This window comes from Alosa pseudoharengus, unplaced genomic scaffold (assembly GCF_046254945.1).
Source record: "Alosa pseudoharengus isolate Yale_2024_CS ecotype anadromous, Long Island Sound unplaced genomic scaffold, YU_APseudo_1.1 YU_APseudo_1.1_scf_16, whole genome shotgun sequence".
Lineage (NCBI taxonomy): Eukaryota > Metazoa > Chordata > Actinopteri > Clupeiformes > Clupeidae > Alosa > Alosa pseudoharengus.
The window spans coordinates 8,309,052-8,327,028 of record NW_027468630.1 but is presented as its reverse complement, the minus strand read 5'-3'; the positions used below and the strand labels follow the sequence as shown (position 1 = coordinate 8,327,028).

Here is a 17,977-nt window from a genome sequence, read left to right as displayed (position 1 = left end):
TTATACACTCCGGTCTTTAACTAATCCACTGTTCTGCCTTTCATTTCTCTGGTAAGTGCAACCAGGGGCACTGGGCAATGATGCCATTTTATACAGAACATCTTAATGAACGGTATAGCAAATGTGATCATAGCTAGATCATAAAAGGACTGTAGGCTAATGTAAGTTGGCCTGCTTGCTTTCAAAAGTAAGTATAAGGTAGGCCTGCAAGCCAGGTTCGGTTCGAAAAAGTCGAGAAACTGGTCACCCTACAAGGCCGCTTTCCTTGGAAAAGAACTAGGCCACATTGCTTACCATGATTCACGGCCATGTCCGTTTGAATTCTTTCAACCTCTTTTCTGCCTTATGGCTTCCCGCCCAGCACGTATTGATTCGCCACTGTAATCTACGCCCAACAGAGGGGAAATATTCTCTGAAATGTAGGAATAACACATCAACCATTGCTTCGGAGGCGAAAGTGACAGATTTCGCGAGATTAGCACCACGCGTTCATGCGCAGTGTATTCTACAGTTTGGGGTGCGGGTGACAAACTGATAAAAGAAGGGCGTAAACAGTAATGATGAGGTCCTTTCGTGAATGTATTGTTCTTTGCAACGAGGCGGGTACTTTCATGAAGGGTGAATTAGGGAGCTATGTGCGTCTAATCATTATTGGTTATGACTGCGCTGACCTACCAGCTGAGTCCCGTCTTGCTCCAGTGGTTGCTGAACAACACACGCCCCCACGTATACAAATAGAGGGGGTTAACATTCGCTCCGTTTCACAAGTCAATAGCCAATCAAAAACTGTTTTGCTTTCATCAGTACACGAATGACAGGAATGGTTCCCATTAAAATCACGGAATTATAAATCACCAGGCTGAAATGTGTCGTATTTTTATTGAACACTGGCTGCATGTTATGCACAGTGTCCCCTTAACCTTAAATATCTTCAGTTATAAAGATGGATTTCAGCGGGTGAGCGTGATGTATGGATGTGACATAAAAGCTGTCATTTGAAGTTCATCTATTTTTGTAGTCTTTATCAAGTCTGGCTAAGAGTATCAACCACTCATTGCATTGTGTGCCCAATACTCCTCCCTGAGGTGAATGTCATGCATGCTCAGTCAGATTCTGATAAACACACACCACATGTTAAATCTCTCTCTCACACACTCTCTCTCTCTCTCACTCAACACACACACACACACTCAGTTAGCATGCAGCCAGTCATCTGCATTAATGAGGACAATGTTTAGGTGAACCAAAGGCTTATCAAAGCTGCCACACCGAGGTTTTAAGTGGTGGTTGTAAATACTGCTCTGACCTCAGTCTGCTGGCATGCTGAGCCACTCAATATTGCTGATTATGAACACAAGACCTACGGGCCGGCCACGATAACAGCCATCGCGTCTGCCAGCCTCGGCTAGGGCACGGAACGCAGCTTTCCCTGTGATGGTGAGCGAAATAAAAAAAGGCTAGCCCCTACTACAAAAACTCAATACTCTCCGCAAATGACTTCAGGATTCATGACAGTTTTTGCAATGTTGTTGGAGTCAAAAGCTTTGAACCCCGCCTCCCCACCTCGTGCTCTTTGCTCAGGAGAAGGCATGTACTTGGTCTGCTCTCCATTTCCATGCCCCCCTGCAACATTCCTGATTAAATTAAGAGCAGGTAAGCTGAAACACTCAATTCACAGTAATTAAACCTGACTGTCAATAAAGTATAACGTTTATGCAGCACATTTCAAGGATGACTAAGCAGGTGTGGCATTGCTGGAAGGGAATGAGGTGGAGGTGGGTGCACACACTCCTACACACACACACACACATGCTCAAACACACACACACACACACACACACATACATACACACACTCAAACACACACACACACACACACAGAGAGACACATATACACCCACTGGGGAATGATAGGCATCCTTGCACACCAACTGCATACCAACTCATTCTTGGCAAAGTGGTGCATAGCCTGGTGTTGGGTATAAATCAGATAGAACAGGGAAGTGTGTATGACCTGCGAATTACTCACAAACATTACAATATACAAATCATCACAGCAAATGATCGCCTCCAGCAGCCGGTGTTAACTTTATTATGATGATTTTTGTTTTACACAAGTTCAGTAGACACCACTTCGAGCCCTCGTAATTTTCACATTTGGCCTGTTCTCAGTGGTGATGCGGTCGCTAAGCCAGTGCTGGCCTGACCCCGCAGCAGCTAGCCCGGGACCCTTAGCCTGTGTTAGTGCAGCTGTGTCTGCCCAGGGAACAGCTGGAGCTGGATGCTTTGTCTGGCCCTGTAGGGATAAGAGACGGGCAATCTGATATTGGTCTGCTCTCTCTCTCTCTTTCTCTCTCTCTCTCTCTCTCTCTCTCTCTCTCTCTCTCTCTCTCTCTCTCTCTCTCTCTCTCTCTGTCTGTGCCCTGCATTAGAACGCCCCGCGGTCTGTTTGCACAAGGGCCCTATGGGTAGGGAAGAGATGAGGGCTATGTGAACTACAGTAAAGGTTTCAACCAAGTGTACAAACAGAACAGATTTTTTGAACAACTGACTATGGAGATTGACCATAATTTCCTGTTATGTTTGTCAAATGGATTCCTGTCTGAAACCGTTTTTAGGATCCCCTAAACATTTTATATGGCCTAAAGACAGACCTTTTTTTTTACAAAGCTGTAATTTGAAAAAACAAAAATGGGGAAAGAGTTTATTTCCAAAAATGCATAGACTGATGTCTTGTTTTAATTACACACATTAGATTAGCTGACATATACAGTAGCCAGGTGTCCATTAAAGACTTAGCTTGCTTGGCTATGCCTGTCACTTCCAGGCTAGCCTTCAGCAAAACAAGGTTATGGTCTGTATACTGGTGACAATCAATACCTTTTTTGTAATTTTAGCATAAAGCCTATAGACATCTGAGTCAACTAATTGTTTGAATATAACCTTAAATGTATACTTGACAAGAACAGAATCTGCATCTCTGAACAAAGTTAAATTAGCTCCTCTCATGATGTCATGGATTCAGCAGGGCCCCACACAAAATCATTTCTCTTCCTGTCTGCCCACACGTATGGTAACTTGCAACTACTGCAACAAAACACAGTTGTAATGCATTTAATTACTTTAAGATAAGCACATTTAACATTGGCTCCATTAACCACGTTCAGAATTATGACCCACGTAAAGTGATTTCCTTGTGTGGGCTATGCGTCATTCAGAGATGAAGGGGTGTGCCACGATAGGATTCCTGTTTGCTAGCCCCTCCCACACGCACACACTCAAGCAGACACACATACACGGCTCTCCTCTGTCACTTCTCGGAGATCCTGGCAGAGCGCGTAAAGCTAGCTTGCATTTTAATTCGGCCCTGAAGTTACTTATTTCATTATCGATCAACCGTAATGCTGAATCAATGTTCATCTTGTTACCTGGGCTATACCCGTGTAATACAGTGATAGCGCTGCTCAGAGTAACTCATTCCCTTTGCAAAGTGACTTTACCGTAAAATCAATGCCTGTTTGTTACTGATACAGGGAGAGTGCGGAAGGAGGGCTGGTGAATAGAGAGTGGGCGCGGATAACACATTTGCAAAGGTCTGAAGTAATATTAGCCTAGTGTTGATTAAAAAGGGACTAGGCCTTTTCTTTTGTTGCCTTCAATTTTGTAAAACTCCTCCAAGGCAAAATGTTATACAAATAATTTTTTTATAAAACAATATAGGATATAATAATAGGTCTGATAATACTACTACTAATTCATATAATAACGTGCTCGTGATTCTATTATTTATTGTTCCTTTTGACAAGATAATTGGAAGTGCATTAAAAGTAAGTAGCCTACACCAAGCTTCACATAGCACAACGCTGAACCCTTACGGCCACCATAATATTTACCAGGGGGAAACTGAGTCGAGAAGGCCATCTGACACCGGCAGCTTTGACCTACCAAATCAATTACTGCCTGTGGCTGCCGGCAGCTTCACAATTTAGCCACACACATTTTCTTATATGAACTCAGTAGCAATGTAGCAATGCCTTTCCCAAAACACATCTGATAAAACAGGCGAGAATAATTCCCACAGATATTAGTCCAGACGCATGGAGCAGCCAGGCGCCACAACGGAACAGTGAGCAAGACTATTTCAAAGTAACAGTTTGGGTGTGTCGTGACATAGGTCGAGGAGGTTACTCCGCTAAATAAGTTGCTAATAAACACGGTTGTGTTTGTTAACGATGGTGTTTGTAGGCCTACTAAGCAGTTTCTGTTGTAAGATGAGAGTTGGGGGTTAAAAGGTTAATGAGATAAACGTCACAACTGTTCAGCGCTGTCATTGGCACAGTAAATTCACATGTACAGAAATATGGCCATAGTGCCTATATATGACTAAGGCTCATCTGGGAAGAATAATGTGCTTGCCTTGCACATTAGTAACTCTAGCATACATTTACATTATAGTATTGGCCTGACGAGGGTGCTATGAACAGAAAGTGAGATTGTTAGGCCGGCAGGGAATCTCTTTGTTGACAAGTTTTTCACGACGGCTTCCAACAGTGGTGTTTTACCTAATTATACAAGACGTCAATCAATCAGTTTGCGACATTTATCCTACCTAAATATACCCCTTATATGGTAACGCGGAGGCTATTAGTTGTTTGTTTCAGGTTAACGGAGGTAACGACTGTGGATTGTATTTAAATTTGATATTTGACACGACTTGTAAAAGTAGCGTGCCTTAATATGTTGCAGTCCATTGACTAGGCCTACTCTTAATTTTCTTCAAATTGCCATCTGCATTAAGAACTATTCAAAACTCCCCACTTTTGTGCGAACTAGAGTTATCTGTTTAATATGCGTGGTTGATTGGTGTAATGTAATTAAAATCATATTATTTAAATTATGCCAACAGTGAAAATTAAACTTTAAACCTGTTATGAAAGTACACTTGCTTTTAGTATGAGCTACAATTAATTTTTTTAACTATTTCATTTCATGGATTAAGTCCGCCCCTGTTCTTCATACATAGTGAGATTTATGGCTCTTTTATTTCGTGTTTTAATGCCACGTGGAAGTGAAATAGCTTGCTTGAGATAACACCGGGAGTGGTTTCTCACTGAGAATTAGAAAGACTTGCAGAAAGTTCCACCAGCAGTGTATGTAAGGTCAGGAATATTATATAGCCTATTATTAATCTTTGAACACTTGCTAAATACTCAGTTTATCCGAGTTGTATTATGACAGTATTAGATTTCAGGTCAATTGAGGAAGAACATTGCAGCCGTGTCAAAATTCTAGGCTAAAATGTAACTCTAAACTCTAAAAAGCATACTTCAGTTTTTCCAAATATATTTCTGAATGTGTCAATCAATCCGTATTTACTTAATCTATAGTCTAACAATGCATTAAATGCTATATGCAAAAAAAATGTAGTCTTCCCAAACCACATTGTTTTACTCCAAGCTGCCACTAAAGAAAATATTAAATATTGTCCTGTTTGTTGAGGAAGTATGCTAGAAAATGTTATTTGACCCACTTCGCCACTGAGCTATTGGTTCTCCATCCCCCATACTAACAACCTTAACACTAAGGGTCATTAATTGTGTTTTCTTTTCAAATATTTTGCTGCCACAATTAACTGATTTTGATCAGAAGACTCGTCTTAATGGATTCCATGTGTGATTGGGTATGTGTTACTTGTTTTCTGTCGCCTTGGCTGTATGGAAAAGATCTAAATGTGTAATTTGAAGAGCCTCCGTTTGAAGCCTTTGATCTCGCCTGTTTCTTTGGCATTTCATCATTTGCGAGGTGTCGCAGGCGTCTTGTGTATTGCACGAGGAACCCACTCTAAAGCAAAACGCCTATTCTAGTTTATTTTGATACTTGTTGGAGCATTTGTGTCACCTGCATAATTGCCCATAAAGGGATCTCCGAAGTCACCACTCTAGTCACAAGCTCTAGTCCACGTCTCCGGTCATGGGGGGGGGGGGGGGGGGGGGGTGTTATCCAGTGAGCATAACAAAATAAGTCATCAAACCACTTTGTTACGCATAGTCATATCAGAACGGCAAAGCCCAATTATATTATCATTTTATTTTTTAAAACCATTTAAGATGGTTTTCCTTAACAGAGTAACTGTTACCTTAGATAAACACAGCATTCAGCATCCACCGATATTCCTAATAGCCTAGTTATATCACAACTACCCTGGTAAAATTCGGTCATTTACAGCTGGCACAAAAGAGCGCTGCGCACCGGACATGTGGCGGGACAGGTTATCTGAAATGCTGTGTGTGGAGAGGAGGGAGCTGTCCTAATGCTTTTATGGCTGTGCCAGTTTCCCGGATCGGTGTGAAAGTGTTAAGTTAGTGCATGTGTGTTTGATTGGGGTAATAAATCAGAGCCAACCCTTGGGGCCCTGACAGGTCCCAGGGATGAGACACGTGTCCATCCGAACTCTGTGGGTTGAAGTGCGGATACCAACACACATACGGGTCGCCTGCCTCTGAATTCATTCGCATGCACAAGGCTGCCTCCTTACTGTGTGTCTTTGACTTATAATCCGACCTCGGTGCAAACTATCCGTTGCAGTGCTGTTCAAAGTGTGGATAAACAGCTACACATGAGTTTAGCTATAGCCTACGCTTTCCGTGCTTCATATAAACCACTTTCCTTGTCACACTATGCCCATGACAATTTATACTTTGGTCAACGACATTGTTTGAATTTCATCATAAGCAGAATGTTGTTACGAGTATTGTTGACTGCGTGGTGGTTATTATCGTGAGCTGTAGAGTGGATGGCACCACCTCAGAGCCGCTAATTAATAACCTCTAATCCTGGATTCTGTTCAAAGTCAAAATGGCAGAACGTTTATGAAAAAAAAATCCTAAGGTCTCTTCTTGGAACACAGATAGTCTAATAACATATGGTAGGTTATACTGAAATAATAGCCTGCATATCAGCTTTGGTAGGTATAAAACAATGATAACTATCAGTTGGAAAGAAGATTAAAGGTTCATACTTCTTGGAAACCTTAAAACCAGATCATATCCCCAAATCCAAACTGAAGTTGATGAGATCTTGATATCAGTACCGAATTGCGACTTATCAAATATACTGAAAACGAGAAATTATTCAACTGTGTCGCTGTTTGGCAGACGATTAACAAACATATGACGATAGCAAGTCGAAAAATAATACGATTATGAATGTCCGTTACATATTTTCATATATTGATTCAGAGAATTTCAATTCTGATTATCTTGCTCTGTCTTAATCCGTATTAGCCCATGTACCAAAAGTCGAGGGGTTATATCAAATTCACCCAATAGACATTTGTAGGGTAATCTTTAAGGTTAATCGCCTGAAAAGATGTTTTCGAAGAACGCTAACCCTTACACGTGAATGCACAATATTTCACATTATGTTGTCAACATGTGTGTACAACACTGATGAAAAATACCATGCTCCAAAAAAATAGGCTAATAATAATAATAATAATAATAATAATAATAATAATAATAATAATAACAACAATAATAATAATATGTTTAATTGTTGCATAAAGCAATCAACACTCTCCAATCCACAACAATGTATATTGTGTGAGGACGCTGTGAGTCCATGTGTTCACATAGGCGCTAATCACCGAGCTTTTGATTTCTTGTCAGCTTCCTCTTTGATGTCGGACTATACCAGAGAAACTGTTCGCAGTCTCACTTTAACAACGCTAATGGATTAAGAGTCGCGTGTAAATCGCGTGTATCTAATTTATGCAGAAATAAATGTGTTGCCCACCCCACTTAGGCTATTTGAATAATCTATGCTTAAAAAAAGACGTAAAACTTTTCCGAATTTGACATTATTATAAAAAAAAAAGAGTAAAAACGTGTAGCAAATGAGTCGAGGCACTCACATGGGACATATGCACTTTCAAATGTAGACAAGACCTCCAGTAAACTAATGACTCCATAAGACTGAGATGTTTACCAAGTTTGTGGATTGCCACAAATTGTGAATTAATGCTAAAATGGGGTAGGTCTAAACCGGTGAACAAATAACAAATGAAATGATTGGCGAGCCATAAAATGAGATTTGAAATCCATTCAAATAAGAGATCGCGACGTCAGTGCAGTTATCCAGACGAAATACAGGACAGAAAGCGAGGAGAGAGAGAGAGAGAAAGAGAGAGAGAGAGACGCGCGAGAGGGTGTATGTGGGGTGAGACTTGAGAAATAGGAGGGGCTTCTGAACGACTAGAAATGTCAATCAGAGCAAGGAGTCCCAATAATCTAAGGCAATCTGTAAGGACCTGACCTTAGTCCATTCAGATCAATAGGGAAGTGAGGGAGGAAAGCGCAATCGGATCATTTACACTGGCTGTTTCAGAGGAAATATAGACTTCCCTTACACTTTGTACTCACTGTACAGTGGATATCTTAGAACGCACTAAGAGGGTGACTTCCCGTTTTTCGTGATTGCAGCACGCTTTTTCCCCGCGACAATGTCTTTCCCGCAGCTGGGATATCAGTACATCCGACCGATATACCCACAGGACCGTCAGGGGATCGCAAGCGCCCGACCCGGGACAGAGTTGAGCCCGTCCGGAGCTCTCTCCAACGTTCTCTCAACTATGTACGGATCACCTTTCGCTGCAGCGCAGGGCTATGGAGCCTTTCTTCCTTATTCTAATGATCTCTCCATTTTCAACCAGTTGGTAAGTTGCCGCTTCTTACTCTGGCAAAAGTCAACAATAGTAACTTTTGGGGGAAAAAACGAACTCATACTATGCCTTTTTTAATAACTTTACTATGGTCCAATTGTGTAGCTATTAGTTTACATGAAGAAAGTTAACTTTTGTGGTGAAATAATTTTTGCGTAAGAGTGGTTAATATCAGAGATCTATCCTTACGCACTTGATCAGCAAATGACTACATTTCACTAGACTCTATTACCACTGCGATTTGATCCCAACCAATGTTGTTCGTATCTAAACATAAACACCAGCTTCGTATTGCCATGATCAGCAAAATTGCGGTGAGGACTGGAAACGGGGCATTGTTTTCACAAAAACACTCTTGCATTTTAGGCATACGACAAGAAAATATTATATTAGATGGATGCTGTGACTTTACCATATTACTTTATTCCCGGGGGTAAAAAGTGACATGGGCTACTTTTGTCAGACTCGTCCTTAATCTTTCCAAACGCGAATCATTTATTTATTTAGACTAATTACAACGCTATTGTTTAAATCTAAGATCATGCTTGGAGCTGAGTCAACTGTGAATCATTTATGTGCACTTTGTCTGACGTCCCGTCTGGGTTTGCTCTTTGTGTTTTAGGGTGCTCAGTACGAGCTGAAAGACAGCCCAGGCATCCAGCACCCTGGCTTTGCTCACCATCCAGCCTTCTATCCGTACGGCCAGTATCAGTTTGGTGATCCATCCAGACCCAAAAATGCAACCAGGGAGAGCACCAGCACCCTGAAGGCCTGGCTGAGCGAGCACAGGAAAAACCCGTATCCTACTAAGGGGGAGAAGATCATGCTGGCCATCATCACCAAAATGACCCTCACTCAAGTGTCCACCTGGTTTGCCAACGCCAGGAGGAGGCTAAAGAAGGAAAACAAGATGACTTGGACCCCGAGGACCCGCACTGATGAAGAAGGAAATGTTTACAGCAGCGATCATGAGGGAGACGAAGGGGACAAGAGGGAAGACGAGGAAGAAATCGATTTAGAAAATATTGATACGGAAAATATCGAAAACAAGGATGATTTGGACGACCAGGACGAACTGAACGCCGATTTGAAAGACGGCAGAAGCGATTCGGAAATTTCGGACGGCTATGAGGATTTACAGGGGGCAGACCAAAGGTTTCTAAAATCTGTGGTGAAAGAGGGCAAGGAGATTCATGTGGAGCGGGATGATCACTTCCACCATCACCACCACCACCACCACTCATTTGAAATCAAAGCGCCACAGCCAAACGGCGACCAAATGAAACTGAACCCCGCGTCCACCAACTCGCCCCCGTCAGAAAACAACGCGGCCCCAGCCCAGAAACCAAAGATTTGGTCGCTGGCTGAGACAGCTACAACCCCGGACAATCCTAGAAAATCTCCACTAATGAATGGTAGCTCTGCTGGGCCTGCTGCCCAGACCATCATCGCTCCACACAGACTCATCTCATGCCCTGTTGGGAAAATCCAGAACTGGACAAATCGAGCTTTCTCGGCCCATCAGCTTGCGTTACTTAACTCAAACCATTACCTCGGACTGGCAAACCAAGCCACGGCGAACGGCCTAGCTCTGTACAGCAGACACGCGGAAGAGAAGAGTCATAATTCAGACTCAGCTGTTACAGGTACATGTCATCAACATTAGGATGTGGCTGAAACGGTTGCACATGTTTCAGATCAGAGATTGCTTCTCTAAAAAAAGACTCAGTTATTGACTGCTACACACATGTAGAAACAAACACTTGTTTAAAATCTTCAATTCAATTCAACATTGAATCACACGAGGAACACCAGTAAATAGCCTATTTCTGATTTTTAAAGCGGTGTTTAAAATATGTGTTTAAAAAAAGCTGACAGTGAAGCTGACTTCTGAAAAGTAAAAGACAAAGAGAAAGGAGGCCTGTAATTCTGAGTTGTAGGCCTTTATCACGTCTCCCACAAACTATTGCAAGTGTTTTGTTTTATTTTATTATTATTTTTTATATGTGTTCATATTTTGAAACTGTATCTAGTAGGCCTAATATCCCCTAATTTTAAGGGGTAGGCTTTTGTAGTACTTATCTAATATTACAGACTGGTATTTCAGCGAAAATAATAACAATTGCGTACTTTTAGATTTAGCTAGACATTACAATTAATGTCTTTTCCTTTGCTTTACTACTATAATTTCAGAAAGATCTAGTGCCTTGGAAGCAGAGAAAAAGTTGTTAAAAACAGCCTTCCATCCAGTTCAAAGACGGTAAGACCAGAGTCACCATGCTTAATTGAGTTTCCATTATTTACCAGTGAATTTATTTATTGTCTTTCTCACTGTTCATAGTTTATCGACATATAAAATTAGGGCCTAAAATAGGTGCAGTCAGTTTTGTACGCTGTATCAATCTGTGACCTTAAACGTCATTTCACTTTTTTGTTGTCGTGCAAAGTCAGTTTTTTCATTAGGTCATAAAACAAAAATGCGTCAATTGGAAATAATTCATATAGTTGAAAACCAACGCTGCAATTCAAATTGTAATTTTCTTTCCTGAATCTCAAAACGAAGATTTTTTTTTACATATTTCTACTCTATTTTCTGTATATTGCAGGCCTCAGAACCAACTCGAAGCGGCGATGGTTCTATCCGCGCTCTCCTCCTCGTAGGGTCTCTTGTGATTTTTCTATTTCCTTTGAATCTGTTGTAAGGAATGTAAAATAAGAATATTACATCTCTGTATACTTACCTTGTAAGCATGTCCAGTGTAAAACTGCTAATGTTATAATGTATGAACATGTAGTCTGTGAGTTTTTCCTTTTTTTTCTTTTTGTAAGTTCTGTGAGGATTTGATGTTGAAATGTTTTGTATATAACGTAAAGAAAATGTACATACTTGTGAACCAAATTGTACAAGAAAGTCTATATTTTGGCTAATAAATGAACTGCTGCAACTTTACAACTATAGATGTGTTTTTCATGCAGTGGTTTTCCCAAAATTATTTGGTGCTCTGAAAAGTGAGAAATTCTTATGCTGGCAGTGAATGAGAGAAAGGTCTTCATTGGAAGAAAGTTGAGGACAGGTTATTCTCTGAGCTATGGTACAATGTAGGCTACATATGAAAAGGATTGAAAGTATTTTCATATTTTAAGGACTTAACTGTAATTAGCTTCAAACATTTGGATATTAATGGAGCAGGATTATCTTCACTGAGGCGGAACAGCCGATTTTAAGTGAATAATTATATCATTTTTATTGGTCTGAAATTGTATGAAGCTCACAACCATTCAGTGTGTATTAATATTCCAGCCTTAAATTATTTGGGGCTGTGAGGTTAAATGTTGTCCTGAGTGGATTATTTGCATAATCAAGGGATTCGTGTGATATTCTGGGATTTTGTTATTTCAGAAGTGTAGAATTTATTTTAATCAGACATTGATGCTGCGCTGTTTACCATATGCCTCCAATACATTGTGAAATAATTTATCTATGTTTGTTTTCTCCCCCTAACATCATTTGCATGTCAGCACCTTTGTTAGAGAGTCCAGAAACTTTGCGTAAAGTTGGAGTTGGAGCTCCCTCTAGAGTCAAAATCAGATCACGGTTTCCACCCACCTCTAGCAGCCGTTTGCCGGGGTTGTTCCTCTCGTGTTCATGACAGCGGGTCCTTCATAGAGAGGAAAAACAAAATCAAAGGGTGAACCTTTTAGATGTGTTCAGACAATTCGAGTCTCAAACCTTTAGTTCTACGGAGACGGCCGTCGTTGGTGGGAAAATTGTGATCTCAAAGTGACCTCAGCAGCGCTTTTTCTCATGACCAACTACTATCTCATTAGCATTAATGAATTAATTCCCCTGTCATCCATAAATAGGCATAGATTATATTACTTCACGTTCAGTGCAGAGCTATCTTGGAAAGTAATTGTAATGTGATACATTAAAAGGGATCTAACAAGGGGACTGGAGGAATTTCATGATGCAGTAGTATTTTGGCTTGACGGTTAATAAGGACAGCGTGTACACAATATTAAGAGCAATTCCCTCGAGAAAATTTTCATGACTGCTACAGTTTACGTCATGAATCACGGAATTTTAAGTTTATGTTTCCAACCAATTTTATTTCTTTAGTATCTAGCGCATTCCCTATCCAATTTGTATCCATAACTGCGTTAGATATGTTGAATATATTAATATATCGAAAACTAGGTATATGGAATAAATAATTGATTGCGTTTAAAAATCTATGCTACGCGGATAAACAATTCAAGGAATTAAAGTAGGCTAAATGGCAGTGTAAACGATTAGATATTATATGAACAATGATCCTAAAATGCTTCACTGTCTCTAAATGATTTAATTTCCATCCAGTAACCTCAGTTGAACTGGGCCCCATGGTAGGCCATCACTCCACGATTATGAAAGTAAAAATGCGACGTGCTGTTTTTTCATGTATTTCCTCTAGGCATATTTTGGGCTAAACAGACACCACAGGCAAGTTCAGGAAGCACAATCCATTAAATCTTGTGCAACTTAGTCGGTCTTTGTGTTTTGGTTGCTAACATGAAAACAGACAAGAACTTTGCGCTAAGTCGTGATGTCACGTCTCCGCCATGTAACGTTTATAGATTCGAAAACGAGAGAGAGCGCGAGAGAGAGTCCCATTGAAATGTCCCCCCAAAAAGAGTGGGCCTTTTTCTAGACCCTCTCACCATGCTGCCTTCCTGTCCAATCAATTATCTTCCTAAGAACCCCTTGTCTAACTGGGCACTCACTCTGCATATTCATGAGCCAAAACATCCGTCGGTGACACTGATTGATGTAATCATCTTTCTGGCTCGTAGCTTCCCGCTTTCACTCGGAAACGCACCACTAGGCTCGGGTGCAGGAAGAACCACGAAGCTTGGAGTGACCAACATCTCCAGTCACCACTGACCCGCGCGCATACTCTCATAACAGGTCAAGGGAGAGGACGTGTTGCCCAGAGCAGAACCTCAGAGATTCTCAGCATGTTTGTAGTGCGCTGTTGAATGCGCAGCCACAAGTAGTTCCACGGCACAATGACCCTATTGAATAGTGCCTAGAAAAGAGAAAAAAGGAAATGTACTTCCTTCTAAAACGTAGGCTAGGCTTTAAACTTGTTTTGCTTTACATGACAGCAATATTAACCAACGCTGGGAAAATAGTTAATATAGGGGCGCAAATCTGGCCAACACGATTGGCACAGCAAAGCCATTCAGCAATTATGCACCGCCCATGCTCGTTATTGTTATAAATATTGATGATTGTTTTCTGTGTTGGGAGGTTGTTTTTGTTTAGGGACCTCACACTCTGTTTTGATCACTGGAATTCATCTGAAACAACGCGGAAGCCCTGGCACATACCTCAACTGCGCTGACGTCCCTCTGATCATTGCATGAAATTAGGGATTAAAATGCCCCACAAGAAACAAAGTAATCATGGATCTCGATGTCAACATACGTGTCCGATGGACGCTTTCTTCTACTGTGCAAGTGGAATACATTAACGAACATTTCGCTCAGAGCTACACGGAGGCCATTCCTAGTGGGGCATAGTGTCACTCATTTATCCGCCCGTTAAGTGGATGTCCTTGTGACTAATGAGCAATAATCAACACTGGCTCCTCTTTTTATTCTTGTGCTCCCAGCGATGTTAAATACTCCAGTTGAAACCCTCTTGCTTGGGCGATGGAAAAATTGCTTTGTCGTGGAAGAAATCTACATAGAGCCACATGCAGATGCTTGCATGCTCATTCAGACGCATGCTCTTAAGCACACAGGCCTGTAAGATCATTATTATAAATACTAATATTATTATAAACTATAAAACACCTTATTATTATGATCATTATCATACCCATTATTTTTATTATTATTATTATTATTATGGTGGTTGTTGTTACTTCATTTTTCCAATGTGTACCTTGTATGCTTTGTTTAGGTAACTCTCTTCTTTTATATATAAGCTGATATTTTATTTTGATACAAACAATTATTTTGGATGATGCTGCAATGTAATGTCATTTTGCTTATGTTTGTGTTTATTTGTTTATTTTGTTTAGCAATGTATCACTGATCATATCACCCCTTCGAGAATTGAGTGTGTCTCCTAACCATCTTGGAAAAGTATGTCACACAGCTTACCCAGGATATGGAGAGGAATGCAATGTTAAATACCAATTTGGAGTGTGGAAAAAAGAGTGAAGGAGCATGGAATCATTAAAAAGGAAGGGAACTGTAATCTGTCTTTCTGCCTCTCCATTGATCCAAGAAATAGGCTGGATGGCCGCCGCTGACCGGCCCAGTGAGCGAGCGTCCAATGGAGCCATCAGAGGCTCCGCCATGAATGGAGTGGAGGGGGCCGCGAAGTAAATAAACAAGAGCGCGGCCTATTGGCAGGGCCAGAGGTGCCCGCTGAAAGGAGAAGGTGGCCTCGCCGTGTCACCTCGTCCTCCCCTTCTGTCATTGTCCCCTCAGTCCTCTGGACAGCGGACACACCCCCCCTTCCACCGCAGAGATGGACAAATGTCATTCCTATTGTAAACCCGGTCGGGCTTTGAAGACCGCCGCAATCTTTGTCCCGGCCGCTAATCCTTTTATGAAGCCCTCACTTGATTGTTCCCCCCTCAACGTCTCGGAGCTGGGTGAGCTGTGGCGGCCCTGGTTTTGTTGTAAACCAGCTTTAACTGGCATGTCAGGGGGAAGAGGGAGTACGGAGGGAGGCAGGAGTAGGAGGAGGGCACCGGGAGGCATATGTTCCACTCAGGAACTTTCCTGGTATAGGCCGTACAAGGCTACTTTTTACAAGACCACCAGATCAGAAGCAATGATCTTGAAAATATCTAACTACCATTTTATGGTTTTTGTCTATTCTTTAAAATTGTATACCAGATAAACCTACGATGCTTGTTTATATACATTCTTTTTCATATGAGTATTTATTTATTTATTTATTTATTTATTTATTTATTTTCTTACTTATTAGCTTGTGGCAGTCCTGTCAGTGTTTATCAGAAGAGAAAGGGTGAGAAAAAAAAATCTCTCTGGTTGGGGGCATTTCTGTGAGAGTTCTTTAGGGCGGACAGATGTAGCAGGCTGCACAGTGGGCCGTTTTTTGTCTGGTTTGTTTTTCCTGGGCAGACCTGTGGACAAAGGCCCAGGGAGAGTGACATTCTCTAGAGCCAGAGGAGGAGAGGAGGAGGGCACTGATTTCATGCCTATTGTTGACCGAGGTTAGGGAGAGGAATGCTTTCACTGGATCCGAAAGGCAACAAGTGGGGTGCGGGGGTGGCAAGGGGGTGTCTGGGCGGGGTGGTAAAGGGGGCCTGGCGGTGGAGGGCCGAGCGGGAAGACAAGGGGGCCTTTGCCGTTCACTCATCTGAAAGATTGTGCTTTTCTCAGCCGCCTCGCATGCACACTCATCTTGCCCAAGTTACAGGGCAATTATGGAAATGGCGCTTTGAAGCCGGGCAAAGCTCCCTCTGTTTTCTTCCGTCGGACAGAGTAATGTCAGGGCCTTTATTTTTTACCCTCGGTGTTGCTTTCACACTTTCCCCATCCCTCTTTTTACACCTCCTCTCGCCTCCAATTTAACATGCATTTGCAGTGTCAGCAGGGGCAACGGGAGGAAATATTATCACCAGAAATGTAGTAAACTATTTGAGTACAATTTGAGCGTAATTGTACACGTGTGTGTGTGTGTGTGTGTGTGTGTGTGTGTTTTATTCCCCTGGATCTTTAGTGGCTGTCTGGCTCAGAGTCATGTTGAACTCACCACACTATTTTCAGTGTTTTCTCAGGGAATCAAATATTTCTGTCACACATACACACACAACACACACACACACACACACACACTCAGACAGGCCTCCCCTCACTCTGTCTGAGTCTTCTAAATCTTCACTGACTGAACTACATTGAACAACAGCTGTGTTATTTTATACAGAATAAAGAAAACACAAAGTGAGTCAGGGAAGTAAAGACAGAAACTAAACAGAGGGGAAGAGATAATACGTGAGTGTGTCTGTGTGTGTGAGAGAGAGAGAAAGAGAGAGCGAGAGAAATAAATAGCCCTTCACTCCAGTGTGTGTGTGTGCGTACGTACCTCACTGATGTACTCAGGAAGCCAGAGTCCTTCCTCTACTTTCTACATAAGTCAGCGGTGTAGCACGGAATTTCGATGCTGTGTGTGAACTAATAAGACATACTTTCTCTTGCTTTGGAGACGATCACATGGCAAGGGCAGTTCGCAGTGCCCAGTTGAGTTGGCCGACTGTGTTTTGGCCCAAGGAGACAAGTGGCTTGTATAGACAACAGGCACAAGAAAGAAACGACACCATTTGTGTGTTTGGGGCCAGCGGGGTTTCTGCAACAAGCAATGCTATTCATCCCGTTAATGACAACTGATATATTGTTCACATTCAATAATATTCGTACATATATCATCTATTCCCCCGTAACCGAATCGATTGTAGTATAGTTTTCAGAATTGGCTGGTGAAGGGAACTTAATAAATTCTTCCTTCTTGGAACTCTGTCAAACAAGTCTCCCCTTACATTTCGCATGAATACATTACTGGGGTCTGCATGATTGATTAGGGACCAAAGCTGGGGGGTGAGCCGATGAACTCCCTCACTCCCCGTGATTAATAGACTTTATTAAACAGACTTCTTTCCTTTTTAATAATGGTAATGTAATGGGGGATGAGAAGGAAGGAGGGAAGCAGAAAAAAGAAAGAAAAAAAAACTTTATTGACTATCGCCGGCACTTCTCCTTCAGTCTTTGATCTCGTCCCGTTTACATTAGCCGAGTTGGAACATCTGCTCGACGTCCTCCATTCATCACGACACTATCAGCGCCGCGCAGAGTAGTTCGGCAAGTTACCTCCGTAATGTACAAGCACCCGGTACAATAAGTGCCATTCTGCTTTTGTGTCCCTGTGTTGCACAATATGAAGGCATTAAAAAGCCATTTGTTTCTCTCTTCTCATTACAAAGCGTCTCCGAGGTACAGGATTAATGTTGTATAGGCCTGTTAGCAACTCACACCCATAATCAAAAACCTATTCAGTGCTGGCAACGTCTATCAATATTAGCTTTTATCTGTGAGAAAGCACATTAATACTTATTCCATTGCTCTGGAATCTGTTGACCGTATAGTAATACTATACCTAGACTATATGTAATACAACATAATGCCTGTAGTGTGGTATATAGATGTTAATCTAGGCGTGGTTGTTTGGACTATTAC

The 17,977-nt window shown here is 41.6% G+C and overlaps 1 protein-coding gene across 1 annotated transcript; it reads left to right on the top strand.

The window, feature by feature from the left end:
* The first annotated feature begins 8,266 nt into the window (after positions 1-8,266).
* On the top strand, positions 8,267-11,666 carry irx3a (iroquois homeobox 3a). The gene is made up of 4 exons (XM_076286951.1): positions 8,267-8,713; positions 9,342-10,365; positions 10,913-10,979; positions 11,326-11,666. Exons 1-4 carry the CDS (start codon positions 8,501-8,503, stop codon positions 11,378-11,380), a joined length of 1,359 nt encoding a protein of 452 aa, XP_076143066.1. The 5' UTR covers positions 8,267-8,500; the 3' UTR covers positions 11,381-11,666.
* The last annotated feature ends 6,311 nt before the right edge of the window (positions 11,667-17,977 follow it).